The sequence below is a fragment of the Ursus americanus genome, chromosome 33, assembly GCF_024610735.1.
Source record: "Ursus americanus isolate L20-20 chromosome 33, mUrsAme1.1.p, whole genome shotgun sequence".
In the NCBI taxonomy this organism is placed as follows: Eukaryota; Metazoa; Chordata; class Mammalia; order Carnivora; family Ursidae; genus Ursus; species Ursus americanus.
This window is the reverse complement of record NC_142159.1, coordinates 2,179,109-2,203,895: the sequence shown is the minus strand read 5'-3', so window position 1 is coordinate 2,203,895 and position 24,787 is coordinate 2,179,109. Positions and strand designations below refer to the sequence as shown.

The 24,787-nt window shown below is 43.3% G+C and overlaps 1 protein-coding gene across 1 annotated transcript; it reads right to left on the bottom strand.

Annotated features, from left to right (window-relative positions):
* Window positions 1–1,109: 1,109 nt before the first annotated feature.
* SF3A3 (splicing factor 3a subunit 3) lies at window positions 1,110–23,491 on the bottom strand. Its single transcript, XM_045782337.2, has 17 exons — window positions 23,292–23,491; window positions 22,957–23,004; window positions 21,387–21,439; window positions 21,176–21,281; window positions 18,949–19,021; window positions 18,517–18,608; window positions 16,729–16,811; window positions 15,926–16,064; window positions 15,414–15,482; window positions 14,913–14,980; window positions 14,645–14,752; window positions 13,588–13,657; window positions 11,000–11,164; window positions 10,794–10,904; window positions 9,546–9,636; window positions 2,377–2,432; window positions 1,110–1,426 (listed from the first exon to the last, which is right to left on the bottom strand). Exons 1-17 carry the CDS (start codon window positions 23,385–23,387, stop codon window positions 1,349–1,351), a joined length of 1,506 nt encoding a protein of 501 aa, XP_045638293.1. The 5' UTR covers window positions 23,388–23,491; the 3' UTR covers window positions 1,110–1,348.
* Between the last annotated feature and the right edge of the window lie 1,296 nt (window positions 23,492–24,787).

Sequence of the window (24,787 nt, the reverse complement as noted above, 5' to 3'; positions counted from 1 at the left end):
AGGCTGGACAGACACGCCCTCCCCACGTTTCCCACTCCCAAGGCTTTGTTCCACTATCTTCCCAAATGGCAGGGTCTCCTTGCACTTTGGGCCAGTTTTTGGTATTCTAGCTGCTCCATTAGATTTAGTTATCTGCTCACTGTGCTTCAGAAGCTCAGTCCCTGGAAAGGTTGTCTAACTGGGGTTTGAACAGGAGTCGTCAAAGCACAAACGAATGGCTGAGGAGCTGCCCGAAGGGATGGTTAAACCGGAAGGGAAAACACCTACCCAGAGTCACGTGCCACTAGGGCAGGGGTGGTTAGAGCTTACTGCTGTGGAGATGACCAGGGCAACACAGGAACGAGAGGGAAACCGCCAGTTCCGGAGCTGGGATTTTTACAAGCGGAGAGATGACAGACAAATTGAAGGTCTGAGTGCTGAGGGCCAAAGGAGGCCTCCGGAGAAATCCTGTTTCGGAGCAGGCTCCGGCTTTCAGACAATCGTGCCTGTGGGCAGATCACGGCCTCCTTGGCTCCCCTAGGTCTTTCCATTTGGGATACCAGATCCAGATCTCAGGGCAGCTGCTCAACGCCATCCAAATCTTGGCTACCAGGGGTTGGTGTACACGAGCATATTAGCCACTTCTTAGTCAAGTAGGGATCTTGCAGAAGAAACAGACAGGATCACCAAAGACTTGTTCTGAACAAGCAAGCAGGTGAAGTCACAGGTGGTCATAGAACCACTGTACGCCACACTGCTGAGGCATGGGGCCCATTCCAGAACAGCTCAACTCCTTCCTTTATGCAAATAAAGAAGGCAAATCTTGGTGCCACAATCTTGTCCTTAGCAGAGGCCCTGGCTCACCCTCCCCATCTTTGTCTAATACGTGCATAACTGGCTGACTCAACTAGGGCAGGACTTATATCCTGGGGTGATGAGCCTTTGGGGGCACCGAAGCAAATGGGCCTGGGGAAAGACGTTAGGTCAGATCCACCTAAGAGAATAAATGTAACATAACCAGTGCTCCTCAAACCTTGGCTGCTACTTAAATTGATGAGAAAGAGGTAGGGAAGTATTAAGAACTAAAGGACTGAGTTAGTCCATAATACTGGGCTTCAGAATAAAACACATTCTCAAGAAGGGCTGGGTTTATTTTCTGACAGAATCTTTTAATATAAAACAAAGATAAAACACATCTCAACCCTGCAATCTGCCAGCATGCCTTGTTGTTTTTTTTTTTTTACAAGATGCACGCTAGACCTTAAGACTAAGTAGCAGAGTCTTTAGGAGCATTTGGTTGGGAGAAATAGAAAAAGCAGATTTCAGGTAAGCCTGGGCAAGCCCAAAAGCTGAGATACGTCCCTGAACACTAGAGCAGTCCTTGTCTTTTCAGATCCTCATAGGTCTTCTTATTCACAACATTCCCACTCGAGTCTTCATATTCTTCCTGAAAGGAAAGGGGAACACTATCAGCTATGCCTCCTGGGAGAAATGTCTGGAACCAGCCTCTGGGTACCTGAGCTCACCCTGGCTTGATTTCACGGCATTCATCTAAGACAACCTTTCTCAACTGGGGTTCTGCAAGAGAATCAAACTTGACTGCTCTAAGGCATCCACTGTATGTCATGAACCAACACATCCTAGGCATCGAGAATGGTACGATTTATGACCTATCTTTAGGACACCTGAGAAAATAGTCGGTTCCAATCACTCTCTGTGTCTAAAATGATGAACGCTAGTTGAGAAAGGGTGACCTAAGATAATAGTTCTCAAATTCCCAAGACCCTAGGTTTCTGTCCTTTCTACCCAAGGCTGCTGAGGAGTTGAAAGGAGAGGCCAAGAAGGCTGAGCCTCCTCATTTCCAGTAAAATTCTCCTGTATTTTATATACCGGAATTCTACATTACAGTTTGTAAAGGGCTTTTTTGCTGCTTTAAAAAAAAAAGTGGGAGGGATAGTTACCACACCTCACATACGTGTCACTCCTCATCTCTGAAATCCGCTCTTTGGGATGACTATCTCTAGACCAACAAGGATGCCTCCCCACCCCATGAGACAGGCTTCTCTCTCACTGGATGCTTTCCTCTAAGAAGACCCAACCTATGATATGGATTCACAACTCCTTAGCCTATGAGTCCTCACACAGGGCAAGACATTGGGTACTCCCGCTTGCCGCTTCAGCATTTCAAGAGCAGAATACAACCTGTCTTAAGACACACATTTCAAGTCTGACACATGTAATATCACAAATAAACTAGGCTTCCATGTCAAGAGCCAATTCAGATATTGGCACATAATACTGGCCACTACAGTGAACCAGGGGACTGCCTTTCCTCTCCCGTCTACAGGGTGAGGGAGCAGTCACTTGACACTCCCATGACGCTACACGAGCACCCACCTCGGTGTCAGGCTGCCATCGTTCTGATGCCTTCTGCAGTTTCAGCTTGGCCCACACTGCAGGAAGAGAAATGAGCAGCAGTCAAGACTGGCCCGAGTATCCATCAGGCAGACAAGTGTTACAACATTCCCGTCCCCATTAAGATCCCCCTGGATGACCCTGTGCTTTAGACTTTTGCCTGCCCCACACTAGAATTTCAGTTCTGGACCACCTACAGACAGAAACCCCCTCCATGGCAAAACTTACCATAATCTTTGCTTTGCTGTAAAAGAAAAGTTGGACCAAATATAACCAGAGACCTCTTGGAACAGAGAACTGATATACCCTCAAAGAAAGAAGTTAATGTGGTACAACCCAACGGAATTATGGGAGAAAGTGACCTTATGGTCTTAACGTTCATTACAGAAGAGAAAGGGAATACTAGGCATGGTCAAGTATGTTTATTTAAAGCCTGGTGTGCAGATTTCAAAAGCTTCAGAGGAGGAAAAAAAAAAAAAGGTGAAATATCACAGCCAAAGAACCCGAAAGATGTCTGGCTCAACGAACACTGGAGATATTAAAACAAGAACTCTGACAGTTCAGTAAAAGCATCCCTACAAAGATGAAAGGGAGCAGACGCTTCCAGAAATGACCACAGCTTCACACATACACAAAGCAGGACAGGCACTGAACCAGGAAAGAGAGACCTAACTCTGTAAGACTGGTGTCAGAAGGTGCACTCTCAGAACAGAGATCCACACAGAACAGCTAGGACAGGTCCACTGAGGGAGAGAGGTAAAGTATTACCAGTATTAGGAATATTGATTTCTAAATGCTTCCAGAGTTCCCATCAAGTGGAGCAACTCTAAACCTGACAAGATTATATTGTGCTGAGCAGTGGGTATTATATGTAAGAGATGAATCACTAAATTCTACTCCTGAAACTACTTTAATGCTATGTGTTAACGAACTAAAATTTAAATAAAAACTTGAAATATTAAAAAAAAATACTTGACAAGAACAGAATACCACAGAAAGCAAGCTACATCCTATGATGGGGATGAAACAGGCAGATGATATATGAGAAGTGCTTAGCTCTGTGCCCGGTGTACACATGCTCGCCCCAGCACCCTTTCCTTCCTTGCTCACTGCTTCAAAAGAGCTAAGGCTTCAGGCCCAGACAATATGCACATCACAAGCAAACAGAAAATTTATCATGTGCTGCAAGGAACCAGAGCAGAGTCTTGTCACGTCTATGTCCAGGCCACTCAGGAATTCAATCAGGCTGGTACTAAAATACTGGAGATTGAAAATGCTGCTGTGATTGCTTTTTCTTTTTTTGAGGCTGTCATGATTTTTGTTTTAAGGGAAAAAAAATGGATGTAGAAAATTTTGGAGCAATAAGGGGGATACTGTTTTTCAGAGGGATCTGGAAACAATTAGAAAAGAATGGGATCACCTCTGGGCGCCAGTGTGGATTCACTAAGGGTAACTGAAGCGAACGAATTGAATTTCCTGTTTTTGATGAGCTAGCTGACCCAGTAAAAAGCCAGAGACATAGGATATCATGATTTTAGCAAAGTCATTGCTCTCATTGGCAATGTCCACAGAGTTCACTACAACGTTTAAATTTCTTATGCTATTATTGTAGACAACATGGTGGTAACTGACCTTGATGCTATTAGTTTATCAGTTAGATAAACTTATACCTAGTGAATACTAGTCAACGGTGACCACCCACCTAACTCATGGGGAACCCTGGTGGCAATTTCACAGGGATCTTTCTTAGCTGTTTTTTCTCCAACTTAACAAAAATAGGGGAGCCTGGGTGGTTCAGTTGGTTAAGTGACTGGCTCGTGTTTTTGGCTCAGGTCATGATCTCAGGGTCTTGAGATCAAGCCCCGCATCGGGCTCCATGTGCGGAGCCTGCTTAAGATTCTCGCTCTTCCTCTCGCTCTACCCCCACCCCACCAACGTGTGTGCATGTATACGTGCTTGTGTGCATGCACGCTCTCTCTCTCATAGTAATGATAATGATAAAAATAAAAGTTAGATTAAAAACAAATAACTATAGTTTAAATGACAGTGCTGAATCCCTCCCTCCTGTCTAAAAACTCCAAAAGAAAAACTTCAACAGAATGATCTAAAACAAAAACCAACAAGTAAATCCAGTATAAAAGCTTTCCAACAGGAAATGAAGAAAAATTTCAGAAACTCTACGCCATAACAGAATTAACCTCCATTCAGTAATTAATTGCTTACCACTAGTGAGACACCTGAGATAAAGCCTGTCACAATCCAGTGGGAACCAGTATGTGTACAATCACTGACCCACTATGGAAGTCTGAAAGGAAGCCGGAGAGTTAATCTAGGATACTCAAAAGGAGGAACAATGCCTGGGGAAATGAGAGGGGAGAGGTGATGATGAATTTGTAGTAAATCTATGATCTATTGAGGGTGGGGGAAGAAAGTGAAAGGACAAAATGATATTGAGATAAAAGTAAAAGTATAAATGTTACACAGAGAAACAAAATATTAAAGAAAAGTCATGATGGATGGAAATGATCCAAGAGGTGGCAGTAATCAAATGTGTATGAGAGAAATTGATTAACTGAGACGTCGGAATCGAAGAGAGATTCTGGGGGCGCCTGGGTGGCTTAGTTGGCTAAGCATCCAGCTCTTGATCTCGGCTCAGGTCATGATCTTAGGGTCGGGAGACTGAGCCCTGAATTGGGCTCTGCACTGGGCACGGCATCTGCTCAGGATTCTTTCTCTCCTTCTGCCCGACGCCCCCCCCCACCCTCCTCCCCGGCCCAGCACTTGCACTGTCTCTCTCTAAAAAAAAAAAAAAAGAGGTAGATCTGAAAATAATTTGGATAATGGAAGAATGGAAGAATGATGAAACTGCCAACAATGTTCTGGAAAAAAATAAGTTTTTATAAAAATCTAGGTATGGCCAAGGAGAGAATGCATGGCATTTCTTCCTGGAATCAGCTTAATGATCAACTATTTTCATTTTTTAAAAATTTATTTATTTATTTAAGTAATCTCTACACCCAACGGGGGCTGAAACTCACAATCCCGAGATCACATGCTCTTTTGACGGAGAGCCAGCCAGGTGCCCTGATGGTCAACTCTAAAAAAATCTACTTGGTGAGGCTGATTGAAAGGCAGTATAGCATTGTGGAAAGAGAAAGGACTCTGCTGTAGGACAGACATGGGTTCGATCCCTGGCGTTTTTCCATTTACAAGCTACGGGACCTTGAAAAAGTTACCTAACTTTCCTCTTCCGAAAATGTGGGTGACCTACTACCTCAATGCTTGTTCTCAAAGTTCAATGAATGTAAAATACCTCCCATTTCCCCGGCACAAAGGGGGCACTTGATAAATGGTAGCTAGCAATTTGAAAATTAAACCCTGAGTGAAAAGGTGAAGGTGACTGGATCCCTCCCTCGGGACCTGCAGAGGCGCCCCCAAAGGGAGCTGATGAGGGTGGGGGTGGTTTATGCCTCCTCACAGAGTATCCTCTGCACGGTCATCAGCCATGGTTGTAAGCACTGTACCTACATTATCTCATTTCGAAACAGCTCTGTTAAGCGGATGTATTATTATCACCCACTTTTGATAGATAAGGAAACGGAGGCATTGAGAGAGGTTAGTAACCTGCCCGGTGTCCCATAAGCTAGCAAGTGGTGGAGCCACGATTTGAACACTGACATGTTACCTCTCCTGCACTCTTAACCACCGCAAGAAGCTACACTGGGAATGTGGTTCTGAACCAACCTTACCCTTGAAGTGGAACATACCAAAACGTAAAGAACTTGACAGAATCAATCAACCAAGTCCCAGGGTAAAAGATCATGACAAGAGATGACATAAATCTGAAAGCAGAAAAGCCACTTTTTATAAACAAGGTGATAAGAATATTGATAAACAGGATAAGATCAAAGACACAAAATAAAATCTGCTCACTGGATCATTATGAGAGTAAGAAATAAGTATAAAATTTTCAGCGCTTCAGGCCATCAAGATCTGATCAACTCCTATAAATAATACGACTAAATTATATTTATAATAGCTAATAAAAATTTGTAATAGAAATAAACTATCAGTTAAAACCTGAAATTAGAAATATTAGGAAAACATCTGTCTAAAAGGAATAGATACAAGTCTACTATTTAATCCATGTAAATGAGCAGTCTAACAAAAAATAAGATAACCTTTCCAGCAAAGGAGTTAAATACAAATAGATCAATTAATACAATGAAATGTAAAAGCCTTAACATGCCTATACAGTGGTGAGTACTGATGACCGGGGTAGAAAATGGCCACATCTGCTGCCAAACTTTTGATAATAGGAAATGTTCTAAGGCCATCACAAGAGAACAAACAAGCTATCAGATAAAGGCAATTTCAAAAAGAAAATGGGAGTAATCAGTAAGGTTATAATACAATATTGCGTTTATGTGGCTCAAACACCACAAAATAAACACAAAACTGGTAGAAATGCAAGAGACAAATTTAATTGTAACTGAGAATGTCAACATATCCCTATCAGGATGTGAAACAAATATAAGAACAAAATTAAGGGCCTGAACACGGCAAGAAGATTAAATAGCCCATGGGTGGAGAGAAGCACCCCCTTCTCAGATGTACAGAAATCTTTAATGAATCAGACTATATACCTGATACAAAGATACAGTATACTGTAAAGGTAGAAATTCTTTATGTTACTGCATGGGCCAAGAAAAATAGGAATAAATAAAAGAGTTCAAAGGTGGTTAATCAACTATACATAATTAAAAATACCCTTTTAAATAATTTCTTAAAAATGAGAAATAACCTCTTTAATAAAGCTCTAAATATAATATATCAATAATGGATACACTTAATGAATTTCTAGAAGAATAACGTTCTAAGTGCCTGTATTACAAAGAATAAAGAAACAAAAAGAAGAAAGTTCTCATCTAAAGACTTAAGAAAGGAATAAAAAAAACCCTACGAGGACAGAAGTATTGGCAGGAAAAAGAAAACAGAAGAGAAATGAAGCACTTGGTTTCCACTTTGTCATAATAAATCAAGAAATTGTATGGGTTAACTGGCGAATCTTTTTAGGCTGCTTCCTTTGTATGAAGAAGTAATCTCTATTTAAATATAAACAGTTTCAAATGACAGAAGAGAATGTAGCGTGTAATCCCATCCATTTTACGTCTAAATACGGATTTGATCCCTAAACCTGACAAGTGATTCGAAGGAAAACAAGAAGCACATCTTTTATTTATGAACATAAATATAAAACTTCTGAATAGAATTACAATAGGATAAATAACTACGTTAAAAGAGTATCTACCAGTATGAAAGTATCTAGGAATGCTGTTTAACCCGATGCCCAATAAAAGAAAAAGTGGTAAAAATGCGATCTTGTCTCTCGTGGAATGTGATTAATAAAACCATGAGCCCATCTTAACATCAGTGTAGATGTACAAGCACCCTTTCCTCTGAAAACAGCAGCCAGGTAAGGATGACCTGGCACCTACTTCTATTTAATTTAACATAAGACTTGGGGGAAATGCTTGGGACACTATCCACAAAACAAACAAACACGAAACAAAACTAAGAGAAGTATCACTTTTGTTTTAGCAGTTGGCATGACTGTAAGCTTAAAATGATGTCAACACCAATCTCAAGGTATCAGAAGTAATAAATTAACTGAGGCCAACTGCAGGACATAAAAAATACACAAAACATGAACTGTGACCCTACTTACTAGGGGTACGCACATCTGGAAAATACATTTTAAAATGAGACTGCATTCGAAATACAGTGTTATGATTCTAGACATTTCATTACTATTTTAATTTCCTCCAAAATAGTGAAGGGCAAAAATAAAAGTAAATTAGAAGTGAACTGGATGATCTGATAATGAAACACAGTGTAATTCTGACTGGAGCTACTCTATGATCCTGACTTGCAAATGAGTAAGGAAAGACGAAGTGGGAAGTCCCCAAAGCTGACTGCACGTAAAAAACTCAATAAAGAAAGTCCCCAAAATCCACAGGTTAAACCGGTATCAGGGAGGTCTTTTTTTTGGTACGACTGCAGTATAACTGTATAACTGACATACGACATGCTGTTAGCCTCAGGTGTACGACATACGGATTCGACAATTCTGCGTCACTCAATGCGCACCACGGGTAAGCGCAGTCACCACTGTTCAGGGAGCTTTAGGTGGTCATTTCTAATTTGCCTCTGTAATGGACGTGAACCACCCCAGAGAAGGGGCCAAAGGAGTCAGCTGGCCAACCAGCTGAGCAATGTGATATGCACCTGGGGGGGGACTGCCCAAAATTTCACAAACCGGAGTGGTAGTACTCCTTTCTTCTCAGTCTAGCCAGCTGAGAGCGAAAACACGACAAAAAGACAAACTAGAAAGAAACAGAAAGTTTTAGAGGATAATGGCTAATGGCAGGAAAAGTTACCGCTGCCAGGCCAACAGGGAGCATGACTGAGGTCCCGGAGTGCTTTAACAACACATTTCCTGACATGCACTCTGCTCTGTTCTTTCTGCAAAAGCTATTTTGCTACCCCGTTTCCGTGCATCTGCCCTGTCACCTCAGAAGTAAGCTTACTGATGGGGCGCCTCGGTGGCACAGCGGTTAAGCGTCTGCCTTCGGCTCAGGGCATGACCTGGCGTTATGGGATCGAGCCCCACATCAGGCTCCTCCGCTATGAGCCTGCTTCTTCCTCTCCCACTCCCCCTGCTCTTGTGTTCCCTCTCTCGCTGGCTGTCTCTATCTCTGTCGAATAAATAAATAAAATCTTAAAAAAAAAAAAAGCTTACTGAGACCATTTCTATTTTTCCCTTAATATCTGCAGTTCCTAACCATTAAATCAGTTCAGAAAAACATATATACCCATTCACTCAAAATCTTGCATACAGAGGAGCTCAAAGGCCCCAGTGAAAAGGCCTGTCTTGCAGTCAGCGAAGGGCTCTCGTCAAGAGGGAAACAATCAGTATGCTGACCAACCCACGCCCCTCAAAAATGTAGTTACTGTGTGACTGTAGCAGCCTTTCCATCTCCACAGCCTGCTGCCCCGAGACCTGGGTACGCCAGGGCGCTGCGGGCAGTGAGCCGTAGGAGCGGCCACGTGATCTAGCGCCTAGGGAACGGTAAACAAAGCATACTTACAGGAGACAGCATCTTCGATCTGGGTCACGTTAGCAAAGTGGGCAGTGTTCGGGATGCCCAAACACCTCATGCCATGGGCATGACGCCACTCCTGGGAGGAGAGAAAGAGAAGGACCATGTGAAATGGGAATAACTGCATACAGAGCACAAACTCCATTCAGTTCATAAACCCTAACCTGACCCTTTGAAAAAGACTCCGCCTAATGGTAGCATTCCTTCTGTGGCTCACGTTTGTAAACAGCTGGCCACGACTGATAAGAGGTGGTTATTTCAAAGCAGCACTGCATTGTTTTCCTCACTTGGCTGGTTTCTCAAACCAAGATCCAGATCCAATAATAGTCCAGACAAGACCTGTGTCAAGACCACAGAAAAACACCACAACTCTAATTAACCAGTGACCTCCCACGCAGCCCCCACCTCCAGCATGAGTAAGCATCACTGATGGCAGGTCACTTCTGTAAGTAAGGGGGAAGACTGCTCACAGGTATAAGCAAGGACGTGAAAGATAGCAGGGACAGACAACGACAGTTTGGGCTAGGGGATGGCAAATGGCATGGGCTCTATCCTGCCCACAAATTTCAATGCACTGGAGGTAGTACTGAGAAAAATTCAGAGATGACTCAGGGGCCCAACAGAAAAGACCCAGGATCAGTTAGTGATATGGATGTCTGAGGGAGGAAGGGAGAAGTTCATATACATGATCTCTACCCTTAGTCTAGCAAATCTTTTCCATTTGTAAAACTTCCTTCCGAGTACTAAGAATCAAAGGGGGAAACTCAACAAGGGTGAATCTACTTCCTGGATTACTACCCACATAATGCTTTGTCTCAAGAATGACTTAATAAATGTTACCCTTAGTTCCTATTTTTCAAAGAGGAAAAGGCCCATTTAAGACACAAAAGAGGAGGCAGTCAGTCCCTTCTTTGGTCCTGTGTACTAGCAGTGGGTAGAGAAGTGAGCAAGGATTCAGAGGATGGTCTAAGATGCTGGCAGAAAGGTAAAACGAGAGAAATGCATGAACAAGCAAGAGCAAAAGGAAATGAAGTTCAAATAGCAGAGTGCCAGAATGCCTCCAGAAACCATCTTAGGCATTATTCTAGGCTAGCACGGTGCCAAAGGTCAAATGCCATGTGCTTGACTTTAGATCCACTCCTTCTTGCTTCTTAAGCTCTGGACGCTAGTGCTCCTCTCTGAAAGCTGCGTGTTTCACGCTTCAATTTCCAGGAGAAATGGCTCTGAGTTCCTTACAGCAAAGTGCCGCTGGAATGCCTTGGGACCTCGGTAGGTGTAATTTCCACAAATCTCACAGTTATAGTTGATGTTTAGACCATGAAGCTTATACAGCCAGTAGGGAATAGGCTAAAAGAAATCAGATAAGAAACAGTATTAGACTCGTGTCTGCATCTGCTTCCTGAACAGGCGATGGGAAGGAAGGTGGTAATGCTGGCACATACTTTGCCATCCCAGCCGAGGGGCAGGTTCTTGGGGTTGTAAATGATCTCATTCTCTTCATCTTCACTTTCACTCTCACTGATCTGCTCTTCCTCTTCTTCTTCTCGCTCCTCCCCGGTCCTTGCCTGCTTACGTTGTACATTTTCATGAGTGAGATGTCGCTGTTCCTGTCAGTTCCAGAGATGAAAAGGGAAGTCAGAGGAAAGTAGTGCAGAACAAGGGCAATTTTCTTTTTCTTTCTTTCTTTCTTTTTTTTGAGAGAGGGGGGTGGGGCGAGACAAGCAGGGAGAAGGGTCAGAGAGAGAGGGAGAAACAGACTCTCTGCTGAGCAGGGAGCCCAATGTGGGGCTCGATCCCAGGACCCTGAGAGGATGACCTGAGCTGAAGGCAGACGCTTAACCAACTGGGCCACCCAGGCGCCCCCAAGAAGGGCAATCTTCTACAACCCTTGCTGACCCCTCACTTCCAAGGATACGGTTTTCTTACTTGTACAACAAAGGGCAAATCTTGCCTTCATATCAAAACTCCTTATCAATAGGCTCTCCCTGATCCTGAAGGAAAAAGCCAAAGGTTTTAGGTCACTTGCCTAAGATACTCATCTGAGGCCACGGACTACTGCAGAACAACAGAAAACAAAGTCCTTTCTGTCTCTAAAAATACTTCCTTACCCAGTCCTTTATTCTCCTTCCTCACCAAGATTACAACCTTCTAACTTACCCTGAGTCTCTCCTCATTCCAGGCCAACTTCCATTTTTTCCCCAAATTTATGTACTTTTAAATAACCCCCATCTAATGGTACACTCTGTTTAAAAAATTTTTTATTGTCTTTTTTTTTTTAAAGATTTTTTTTTTATTTATTTGACAGAGACAGCCAGAGAGAGATGGAACACAGGCAAGGGGAGTGGAAGAGGAAGAAGCAGGCTCCTACTGGAGAAGCCTGACGTGGGGCTCGATCCCAGAACGCCGGGATAAAGCCCTGAGCCAAAGGCAGACGCTTAACGACTGAGCCACCCAGGCGCCCCTGAGCCACTCAGGCGTCCGTCTTTCTTCTATTTAAAGAACAAAGTCCAAATCTCCAACATAACTCTCCAAATTATTCTCTGACCATTCCCTCCCTTATAAGGCACCCTCCACACACACTGGTTTTCTTCTCATTATTTCTTAGTATCCACTTTCTCTCCATGATGTTTTACCTTCACCCTTCTTGTTTCTTCTTCCTAGAACATTCTTTCTCCCTCTTTCTACTTAGAAGACTCAGTCTCAGTATGTCACAGCATGCATTAGACTGTGCCGTGGTCATTTATTTTCCCCAACCACAAAGTGGCCTTTTCAAGGTCAAGAGGCATTTCATATTCACTATCGTATCCAAGGACTGAGCACAATGTCTGGAAACCAACAGGTATCAATAAATGGTGAGATAATAGTAAAAGTCTTATCAGCGCATAATAGGAGCAACTTCTGAAAACCATTCTGGCCGAATTCTAGAGAGTGGTGCCACCTCCTGGCAGGGAGGGCAAAGTGCTCTCAAAGAAGGGAGAAAGTAGAGGGTACATCTTAGGTCATGGGTACAAATTAGCCTCCCAATCATCTTCAGAGGACTAGCAACCCAGACTGCTGTCCATACTAGCACAGCCAAGTTCACTGTGGAAATTAACTAGTGCCCCCAGTGTCCAACATTCTAGCCAGCCCTTTCCTGAAAGCAGTTGGGAACCAAAAGGTGACTAGTTTTATAGCTATTATACGCACGGTCCTCACACAAAGGCAGAACAAAAACATCCATGCAACTGACAGAGACATGTAAACAAGCTATCTGAGCCAGAACCATCACTCAAAATGCCATCTGAGCATCTATAAAGGGAAAGGCTATGAGAGCAGATGAACACTGTACAAAGTAGACACTCTCTGAAAGGCTGATCTTCTGCAGGACTCCCAGAGACACTGGCCATCTTCTTTGGATGAGTGCTGCCCTTTCTTCTACCTTCTCTTCCCTGAAAGAGTGATTTCCCTTGTATTCCTCCCCCTTTCCTTCTGAGATAAGCATCCTGTCTGGTAAGGCCTTTCGCCACTCCCAACCCACCCTTCAGCTCCTTCTTGAAAGAATATTCAAGCAGCGGCTTGTAGCGAGCTTTGTACCACTAACATTCTAGCCCTAGCAAATTCGTTATCTTCTGAACGCTTACGTAATGTCTTTTCGTAATAAGTTATACCTGAAAAGCTGCTGTGAGCAAACTTTCTCCTAATGCCTTTTGAGTATATGCTTCCATCTTCTAGGTACATTTGGGAACTTCTAGGTATATTCTGGAACGCAAAGAAACTACACCATTCTGGATACCGCATTGAGAGGGGAGTCTATTCTCTCCGCTTGGCCTTGTGGAAATTGGGCAACCTTGGGAACATCACCTAACAGGCACCTATGAACAGAACGGGACCTCACTGAAGGGTCAAGTGCCTGAGAGAACCCTATGCTCTGCTGAACCAGTTTAACGCCTACCCTTCCTCTTTCGCTCCTAAAAACAATCCCACGAGTTCACATTTCTCTGATTCCCATACCCTGTAGTATTTACTGCTCTAAGCAGAGTCCATTACTTACCCCAAGAATCTCTACATATTCATAGATCTGGGCTTCTAGGAAGGCAATGTCTTTGTTCCTCTCAGTGTCTCTGGAAACAAGAAAACAAGCTGTATCACTCAAGGATTCTTTTACCCAATGCCTCATCCCCTGTGTCTGGGAACATTTATTCCAAGGGTGCATTAAAAACTACAAGCATGTGACAAATGTCTTGCTGTGAAAACAAATGCTCTGTTCAGCTCAGGACTTGCTGACATAAGTATTAAGGTTATTTCTTGGAATGCATGCTTCCTTTCTGACCTCATTCTAGAAGACATAAAAACACATCAAGATACTTAAATATCCATCATTACAATCTACAAAGGAAATGTGGTATAGGAGACAAGCTCTGGGACAGGCAGACTTAGGCCCAAATCCTGACCTGCTACTTAGTAACTATGAATAGTGGGCACATTCCATAACTCTTCTGAGTCCTTATCTGCAAAAAATCAGGGTAACAACTACTTCTCAGAATTATAAAGGACACATAAAAAAAAAAAAAACCCTGTACAAACATGTGGCTCAAAAGAGATTCAACTACAGGGATGAAAGTTACAGCATAGGGAACATAGCCAATGGCACTAACACTGTTCTATGGTGACAGACAGTAGGTCTGCTCGTGATGTGCACAGCATAACGCACAGACTTGTCAAATCACTACACTGTACATCTCAAACTACTGTAATTAATGTAACACTGTGTGTCAACTATACTTCAATTAAAAGAAGATTAAATTGTCACTAGTAAAAATAAACTTAGAAAAAAATTTTGGAACCTATTTAGCCTCCATAGCCTCCCAAGATACCAAAAAGTCCCTTGAGCCGTCTCAACATTAGGCTTGACCTGCTCTCAATGACCGGAGCACAGACCGCCCTTGCTGTGTAACAGCGACGGCGCTCTCCACCGGATGCAGAGAAAAAGTGCCGACACTGGATCTCTCTGAATCAATAGTGGCAGTAAAACAGGTTGCTGTGGTAAAAATTCTGCATGGGAATAAAATCTTAAAACTGTCCACAGAAGTGCCACCCCAGCCACTCACCGCTTGGTGCCTTTTGACTTGGGATTTTTGGCAAACAGGGAGGTGTCAAGTGACTCCAGGGACTTTCCTTTGGTGCTGAAGAGCCTCTGGGCTCGCTCTTCTAGGGTCCTAAGGAGATAGGAGGGGTAAAGGGTTTCAGAGTTACTCTTACCATACAGGTCTGCGTATTTGTGCAGTGTGGGATAATGGAAAGAATGGAATCAGAGTCAGTTATTGTGCAAACATACAGTAAAATGGGACAGTTCTGATAGAAAAAGAAGTCTCTTACCCACCACACTTCAATCCTAAAGCTAAGAGTGCAGATTTCAATCTGTCCAGACCCAGGGAGGCCAACTCCTATAAAAAAAGAGCCAAGTTACAATTTCATATAAATAGATTTGAGAAACAACAAATGCTTAAGCTTAGGTCTTTGCAGGCGGGTGTGTGGATGTTCTTGAAGCTATGAAAAAACCATATATTCCACAGCCAACACCTAGCACTAAGCTCAACCTCTCTAAAGGACTGACCCTGTGGTCAAGTTCGTATGTAACCAGACTGGTAGTGATTACCTCCACTATCGTTTAATATAGTTAGAAAATACTTTACAGTTTCCAAAGTAGTTGGCTAAGTTTTTTTCTTTTAGCTTTACCTTTGCCTGTTCTTTGTAGATGTCTGGTTCTAGGAACTGGTGTCTTATCGTAATACATCCATGGCATTAGAAACAGGAGACTGAGAGGTTTCTCTGAGGAATGAACAGGCGAGACCAGTACAGTTGCTAAAGAAAACATACCTCCCAGGAGGAGAATGCAGAAAGGTCAAGATGGGCTCCAGCATGAGTCAGGGCACTGCTTGTCTCTTTCTGGCAAGAAGAACAGTAAGATCCAGGTTTAGAATGAAGACAAGGGAGCCATCTACCACCTATGTTACCAAGTGGCAGATGGCCTCTTATACGCATGCGTGACTATGAATCAAATTCCTGTTAAGAGCAGAGCCAAAGACAAGATGGTTCATTCTCTCTCTGAGAGTTCAGGAAAACTCAAGTTTATCACCAGGAGTAAAAATACATGATGGAGATTCTAGCACATAATCTTTTCAGTTTTGGGTCAGTAGGAACCACACAATAGTAGTGACACAGTTGGCGAAAATGCTGGGCTCAGCCAATGGCAAGGAGGCCCTGACAAATCTCATTCCAAAGTACGCATGGGAAGAAAATCAGACAGACGTGGCAGAGCTGGACACCTCACAGTCACAACCGATCCCGAGGGATCTGCACGTCCTCTCGCCAATCCCACTGGAGCTCACCGGCCATCCAGGAAAGGTACCATTCTCCCACTTCTTCTCAAATTCATTCTGAATCTTCCCAAAAAGTTCATTCTGATCTTGGAGGGGCTTCACTCGATCTGTGTAATCTTGAAGGTACTCAAGCAGCATCTCCAGGTATCTACAGAGGAACAATACAGAGAAAGCAGAGTTTGTATTTTTTATATATTGTTATGCCCCGTAAAATATAATTTCAGCAATACCAGTTTTTAAAAGTAATAATACTAATTTTTAGAATGAGCTTGCAACTGAATTTTTTCCTGTCATCTTGATTCTGACCTTTCTGATCTCATTTCATCCTCATGACCTAATTTCAAATACTAAAATCTTAAATAACTCAAATAAAAGATTTTAGGTAAAAAGAAAATGAGAAAAATAGAGAAAGTCAGTAGTACAGATCACTAACCACAGGCATAAAAACACAAACAAAACTTTCCATCTATACATCAGAGCCAGGCACCTTACGTCCCTCACAAGAGAAATGCTAATCTTTTTCTTGTTAAACTCCAAAGACACAGATCCCTGAGACTACCTTCTATATGAGACAAATTTAAGAACACCATGGGCGTTAAGATCACAGATGTGCCAGAAGATGCACATTCTTCCAGAGCCAGAGTATTACAAAGGTTTAAAACTACGGCATTCAAAATCCCTATCCTCCAATAAACCTGGAAGTCACTTGTGTCCTTTCAGGCAATAAAATTTGTTAACTCTGCCATGAAATCTTTACATTAAATAACCTTCTAATCAAATCCAGGAGAGGCCTGGAAGCTAGCAATGCCTACCTCTTATATTCAGCATTCTTCCTTTCTTTAGGAATGTCAAATAACTGGTCAAAGATAGAGAGATATGTGATATAATCCAGCTTCTGAAAGAGAAATGACAAGAGCGCCAGTTAGGGGTTTGCACCAAGTTTCACTACAGTCTCCAATGAATGAGATCAAAACTGAGTGTTGTCTAATAAACTAACAAGGCCCGGCGGGTCTTAGTTTTTTTCCCCACCCATGATTTAATTCCTACACTACCTGGGGTGTTAATTCCACTGCACTGCGTAGACTATTAGACATGTAACTAACTCTGCAAAATAAAGATCAAATCAATAAACAATAAACGAAAGAAACATTTGTCAAACACTATTGCAGGCAAGGTAGAAGGCTCTGACACGCACTACATCCTAGGCTAAGGTCCTGAAGGTGCCATTTGTTCACTCATGCCATCACTTATTGAGCCTCTCTGGACCAAGTACATGGATACAGATGAGAACAAGACAGGAACAGGACCGGCCCTCTTGGAGCTTAAAGTACAGTCACTGAACTTTTGGGACATTTCCTCACAACTCCATGAGGAACTTAATCATACACTTCCTGTGATCTTTCTGAGACTGTCACATTCAATCTCAACTCTTGTGATAAAAGACACTAAGTAGCCTTTGCTGGCAGAGATTATGTTTTTACATTTTTCACGTACTTAGTACTACGGGTGCCTAACACAGGAGCTCGATATGTATTTTTGAGTTTTTTAAAACACTATTTTATGTTTATAAAAGCAAAATATGCTTATATTAATAAGCAATAAAATTCGTTAATAAAATAGTATGCTTGTGGCACCTGGCTGGCTCAGTCCCTAGAGCATGTGACTCTTTTTTTTTTTTTAAAGATTTTATTTATTTATTCAACAGAGATAGAGACAGCCAGCGAGAGAGGGAACACAAGCAGGGGGAGTGGGAGAGGAAGAAGCAGGCTCATAGCGGAAGAGCCCAATGTGGGGCTTGATCGCATAACGCCCAGGATCACACCCTGAGCCAAAGGCAGACGCTTAACGACTGAGCCACCCAGGCACCCCCTAGAGCATGTGACTCTTTTTTTTTTTTTTTAAAGATTTTATTTATTTATTTGACAGAGAGAGAGACCGCCAGCGAGAGAGGGAACACAGGCAGGGGGAGTGGGAGAGGAAGAAGCAGGCTCCCAGCAGAGGAGCCCGATGTGGGGCTCGATCCCAGAACACCGGGATCACGCCCTGAGCCGAAGGCAGACGCCCAACGACTGCGCCACCCAGGCGCCCCATAGAGCATGTGACTCTTGATCACAGGGTCGTGAGTTTAAGGCCCATGTTGGGTGTGCAGTTTACTTAAAAAAATAAAAATAAATAGGGGCACCTAGGTGGCTCGGTCGGTTGAGTGTCTGACTCTTGGTTTCAGCTCAGGTCATGATTTCAAATTTGTGAGATCAAGCCCCGAGTCAGACTCTGTGCTCAGCTCAGCTCTGTCCCTACCCTGTGTGTGCATGCACACATGCATGTGCTCGCTCTCTAAATAAATATTTTTTAAAAATTTAAAAATATTTTTAAAAAAATAAGGCTCTTGCATTCACTATAAAAACCTTTCATTTTACATACTGTTTCATTCCAAGAAAGCCCATTACTTCCTTATATTTACGTAATGGTCACAAAACACAAGGAAGGTAGTCTAATTGCTCTCTATCCAGAAGCCCCAGCCTGCCGTCCTGACCCACCCCTAGAATCAGAACCATTGTCATTTCGTGTGCCCTCTCCCACCTCGCCACCACTGGCCCTACCTCTGAGGCCTTCAGGTTAATGTATTTGAGGTAACAGTCATGAAGGTCGAGGTAACGACCATATCCCTCTTCATCTGTGAACTCGACCAAGTCTGAAAGAATCAAAGATACCAGTGATTCAGACATTAAAGACCACTTTCTTGGACGTAGCTTTTCGAATGGATTACTAGTTTTCTGTTTCATGACACAGTTCTTCACCCAAATGTCACCCATATGCTCACGAAGTGAACAGACCTGTTTTCCAGACCACTGAATTTGAGCAAGGGTAGTACAAAATGAATATTTTGTCCAAGGCCAATTTAGGATGTCAATCCGGCCCAGAACCAGCAAAGGGAGAACCTGGCTATAAATTTCTCTGGGGCTCTGCGGCAAAATCTGAGCTCTGTCATTAACCTTCCTTTCGTTAGTGCTTAAGATGCTGAGCCTACTTACTTTGTGCCTCTTCACTTGGATTCTCTCGAGCCTTCAGAAGCTCCTCAAATTCCACTGACATTGGCACACAGATCTGAGGGAAAAAAGAAAAAGTCAGGTGAATTCTTAACAAAAAAAGTTGCAATGTTGCAGAAATGGGCTGTATGCTAAGTTAGACTTCTGACATTTGAGACTTGGTTTTTCATTAGGAGCCTACTATTATTCTGCAATTACCTTGTTTTCTTTTCCTTTTTTTGTACTGTTTGCCTAAAAACTCCTCTCGTAACGCATGCTCCCAAAAGCTCAAAAACACAAAATGAAAACCAAAGTCCCCCTTTCTGCTGCAAATAGGTAAGCACTGTTAAGAGACCTTTTTATACCACCTGTTTCCAATTTTTGCTCAACATTAGGATCACCTGGGAGTGTTTTAAAAAATCAAATCTTTAAAAAATAAAAATCCCTGGAGGATTCAAACACATTTTCGCAAAACTTGCAAACCGCTATTCTGGATATTTAAATATATGCGTATGTACAAGCACATACAGGCATATGCAAGGTGTTCATTTTTTCACATAACTGGACTTTTCTTTCTCATTTATTTTATCTTGGGCAGCCTTCCAATCATTTTTTAAAATGTATTTCTCATCACCTTTCTATCAAGGCTGGAATAAGGTTAATACATCCGAACGGTACTCATGTCTACTCTCTTGGCTAGCAAAGACTTCACACTTGATGCTGCGAAGGGGGGAAAACTTCTGCCTGCGTGAGAATGCACCCTCTTCTCCTTTCCCTTACCTTCAACGTCTTATTTCTGGTATTTCCAGTCTCCTCCTCTCTCTACCTGCACCCTTAACACGCACATCTTCCTGAGCTTCCTCATGATCCTCCTGCCTCTCCTTTTCTCTGCCAGGCTTTTAAATACCTGTCCCCCCATCCATACTTCTGCTTCCCTATGACCCACTTTTGGCTCAGTAACCACATTTCCATTCCCACTGCTTCAATGAGGGAGCAATCCTGGCAGTTACCAGTCAACAGCTGATGCCAGTGGCCTCCTCTCGGAAACAGTTTTGCTTAGCTTCAGTAAGACATTACCTAGAGCTGTCGTTAGATCTCTGTGATGAAAGTACTCCCAGGCTCCATTTCACTCAAGTTACCTTGTCGTCGTCAGTATACCCTCACGGCACATGGAGAAGCTCTGAGTCTACCTTCGCATTGTCTCTTTCCCAGAACTCCACGGTTCACAGCTTCAACCACCAAGTCTATGAGACAATTCTCAGATCTAAATCATAAGCTTTTTTTTTTTTTTAATCTCTTGCCTGACCCCAGTCACCTAACTTCTCTCACAGGACACTTTTACCTATGTAACATCACCTGAAAAACTACATATATAAAAATTCATTCCCACTGCAAGTGGGTTACCTCTTTTTTTTCCCCAAGGGAACAAACAACTTTCCAGTTACAAAGTCATGAAAGCTCAGAATAATCTATGACCCATCCCTCTCCACACACGCTGCAGCCATGGCCTTGCTCCCTTTCTCCCTAGAACTCCTTTCCCCCCTTGAACTCTGGTCAGCTGTTCAAGATGTTCAATGGCTTCTAGATAATTGGGATATAATCCCTGCTCCTTATACTATTACAATATAGTGGGGTACACATTCTTGGTCATAAAATACAATCAGATCATAAAGATTCACTGGAAGGGAGGAGTGGACTAGGAAAGATATTTTATGAGAGAGTTGGCCTCTGGGCTAAACCCTGATGGTGTGAGGATCACTGCAAGTGAGTGAAGCCTCTTTCTGAGTTGGATCCCCTAGGTAGCAGATTTCAAGACAGAGTTAGGAGTGCAAGGACTTTATTGGGGATAATGCTGTGAAAGATAAAAACCAGGAGAGAGCATGATTGGGCAGGGAGAGCCTACACTGTGATTCAGACAAAGCCTTTACCTTCCCAACGGGGAGCTGTGGAGCAAAGACTACTCATTACAAGAGTCTTGCACTGAATGGAAACAGCCAGGCCACAGTATGCTCATTTGTGCTCAGTCACTGGCTGGGGCTACCCAGGAAGAGTATGGCCTTGACCTAAAGATGAGGGGGAAACTGAAAGCATTGGAGTTGTAGGATGTCAGCTAAATATGCTCCCGGCAGGTTCTTTTGAAGGGACATCTGAATGGTGTATCTCCATTCTCCTTATGTCTTTCCTTTAGTATGCTCTTCAGGAAGGTTTGGAAAAAATACTTTGAGTACTGTACCTCATTTGGGTGTTTCCGATGGAATTCCTTTATTTGCTTGAGTCTATTATAAAACTCAGCAAATTCATTGGGTCCTGAAATTGCATTGAGTTCCTCTTTTCGTAACCTGCAATTTCAGGAAAAATCCAAAGAACATAGTGCACAAAATCAGTCCTTTAATTATGGCTCCTCAGAGGCACTAACTCCTGGACTAGAAGTGACTATCACTTACCCATCCTTATCATCGTACAAATCCCGCAGGTTCCCGCTGACTTCCATATACCTCTGAAAGGCAAACACAAAACCCATCAGAACAAAGCAATCTGTACAACTATAGGGCTAAGCAACCAACAGGGTACACTAGTCAAAGCCCAGGGAAACCCTGAGAGATGTGGTGTTAAAAGTTCCTGTAGCTTCTGGGGTCCCCCAGATGGTTCAGTCGCTTAAACGACTAACTCTTGATTTCGGCACAAGTCATGATCTCAGGATTGTAAGATCGAGCCTGTGTTGGGCTCTGCACTGGGCATGGAGCCTGCCTGGGATTCTCTCTGCCCCTACCCTCCTCAAAAAAAAAAACCAAAAAACCAAAAAAACAAAAAAAACACGTCTCTGTGCTTCTGGTAACTTTAATAGACAGTACTGGTTAGTTTTTAAAACAGGTCAAGGTGAAGACTACCTAAGTGACACCTCTTGAAAGGTGGAGTGTTCCTATATTTACTACTGATACTTAATTGTCTCCAGAAGAGTTACACAGCCACGTAAGAGTCACCCTCTCCTAAACAGCAGTTCTCACTCCCACCTAAGACCCTCAAAATTGAAGAGTAGCCCAAGATGATTTTCACTACTTGAAAAAGCTTAACTGAGTGCACAAGCTAAATAAAATCTCACAGCTAACTCTGAATTCAAACTCAAGATAGTACAGGGACCTAGTCCCTTTTTCAAAACTTTTGGGACCAGAATTGCTTCAGAATTCAAAAATTTTAAGTTGGGAAAGGTATTATATATCATGTAACATCCCTACTGGGATCTGGAACACATATTAATAATTCTGCAGTGAAAATTATGCATTATTTACAAAGTGGGATAAAGACCATAAAAAGCTTATCTGTTAAGATCAGGGTTTTCCTGCCAAATGAGATCAAGTCAGATTTTGTCACCAAGTAATTACAACACCCCCCAACCCACAAAGAAACTCTTTGTTTTCACAGTATTTTGAATTTGGGAATTTAAATAAGGAACTAGGGGCTAATAATACTAATTATCTCCTGCAAATCAGAAACTCTGATTAGGTCTTTCAATCCTTTCTAAACAGATTTCAAATACATGGAAGAATAGAGAGCATTTTTGTATAATGAACCTTCATTTACCTATCATTCAGCAGTAAGTATTTTGATTCATTTCCTAAAAGTAAGAAACTGAACTATTACTAAGCAAAGGTAGTTTTGTAGGTAAAAATACTTCAAAACGGTATTCTAGGAGGTAAACACTAATACCCAGCATTCTGGGGAGGGGAGGGCGAGGGGATGGTACCTTTTGTGCCTGAGCCACTGACTCCTCGTAACTATTCTTTGCACATCATGAGCAAAGAATGGTATGAATAAGAGGTCCCGTTCACAGAGGCGAGGAAGGGCAGTTCAGCACCCTCGGGTTTGGCAGCCATGAGGACGTCTCCAGGCGGACAATCCGAGACTGGTCCATCTGGCTACCTTTGGCCAGGGCTCATGTTGAGACCCCGCACCCCGCCTCCCCTCTCTTTTCCAGCTTATCCCGACCCAAAGAGAAGCGGACAACGGGGCACTCACATCTTGCATGGCCCGTGTGCGGTGGTCAGAATTGATCTGGTCCCGGAGCTGGAGAAAAGCAAACGGTGACACAGGCGCCGTTAGCGGGAGTTCTGAAGGTGGAAAGGCCGCCCGAGGGCGGAGCTTACCCGTCCAGGTCTCCGCCGCAGCAGCCGAGGGCTCGGCGGGCGCTAGGCCTCGAAGGGGCGGTTACCAAGGCCGGAGCTCAGAGAGGGAACCAGGGAGGGACCCGGGGGTGGGGCGCGGGAAGGTCTCGGGGCCAAAGCAAGCTCTCCGAGGTTAGACCCCGGGATGGGGCCCAGTCTCGACGTACCCTTTGCCCAGGCCCCACTCACCGTGGACTTCTTAGTGAGCATCTCTTTGGCCATGACGTCCATGAGCCGTTCCTTTTCCTCATGATATCGCCGCTGCTGCTCCAGAATTGTCTCCATTTTTCCTCCGCCGCTGCACCTCGATTCAGACCACCGACACGGCCGGAAACGACTCCTGCCGCTTTGCGCGCCCGCGCCCCACGCTGAGCGTCCGGCTGCACCAAAGTTCCGCGGGTGCCGGAAGTGCCTCGGGGACTCGAAGAAAAGGGAGCATCAAAAGGTGAGCACAGTCTGCGCTATCGAGGTGGCAGCGGTGCCCTCTGCTGGCCGGAGGTGTAGTGGAGGGATGCAGAGCGATTTCCAGGTGCCTCTAGGGGGCGTAGAGAAATTCAGGAATCTGAGGTTAAGGGGCCGGCTTCCTGGGGTTTTGTGAGGCCGGCGGGGCAGGCAGGGACGTTAAAGACTGAGGAGTAGTTGAAGAACCTGTATGGGAGTTGGGTGACTGGACCTTGAGTCCTTAGCTTTCAGTGTGACTTCTGTCAACGTTTTTCCCTTCTCTAGACCTCTAGACCTCGTTGTCCTTGTAAGCAATCTTTTTTTTTGTGTTTTTAATTTTTTTAAAGAAATTCACATGGAGGGGCGCCTGGGTGGCTCTGTCGGTTAAGCCTCTTCCTTTGGCTCAGGTTATGATCCCAAGAGCCCCGCATCAGGTTCTCTGCTCAGCAGAGAGTCGGCTTCTCCCTCTGCCCTCCCTCATGCCTGCTAGCGGGCGCATTCTCTCTCTCTCTCTCTCTGAAATAAATAAAAATCTTTAAAAAAAAAAAGTGCACATGTGGAGAAAACCCAATTGTTTGTAAGCAAGGGGACTGGTTAAATAAATGGTACATCCAAGCAGCGAAATGCTATACAGCCATAAAAAAAGAATGAAGCACGTTTCTAGGTACAGAAATTAAAACACATGTCTATATATTCAGAGGGTCATAGCAGTGTTATTTATAATCAACAAAACTGGTCTCAGCCCCAACACCCATTAACTGATGAATGGTTAAACAAAATGTAGGATATCCATACAGTGGGGTATCACTTAACAATAAAGGAATGCTACAATACGGACAAACCATGAAAACATCATGCTAAGTAAAAGAAACCGTACACAAAAAATGACATAGGGTATATTGAGATGAAATGTCCAGAAAGGGAAATCGATGGAGACAGAAAGTAGATGAGTGGTTGTCTGTGGCTGGAAATGAGATTGGAAATGACAGCAAATTTGGTGGTGATAGAAATGTTCTAAGATTGGATTGTGGTGATAGTTGTTCCACAACTCTATTAAGTTTGCGCAAAGTAATTGAATTGTACACTCGAAGTGGGTGAATTTTATGGTATGTAACTTATCCCTCAATAAAGCTGTTAAAAAAATCTGTATGAGCTCAATGGAAAGATGGCCACACAAAGTGAAAAAGATTTAGATGTGTAATGATGTGTATAGAAACAGACGCACAAAGAGATTATTTCCGTGA

Coding starts and splice junctions, on each gene's coding strand:
- SF3A3 (XM_045782337.2), bottom strand. CDS start 23,387: ATGGAGACAATTCTGGAGCAGCAGCGGCGATATCATGAGGAAAAGGAA. Junction 21,440..22,956: donor GCACACGGGCCATGCAAGAT/GTGAGTGCCCCG, acceptor TTTGCCTTTCAG/AGGTATATGGAAGTCAGCGG. Junction 14,981..15,413: donor CTGCATTCTCCTCCTGGGAG/GTATGTTTTCTT, acceptor CTTTTTTTATAG/GAGTTGGCCTCCCTGGGTCT.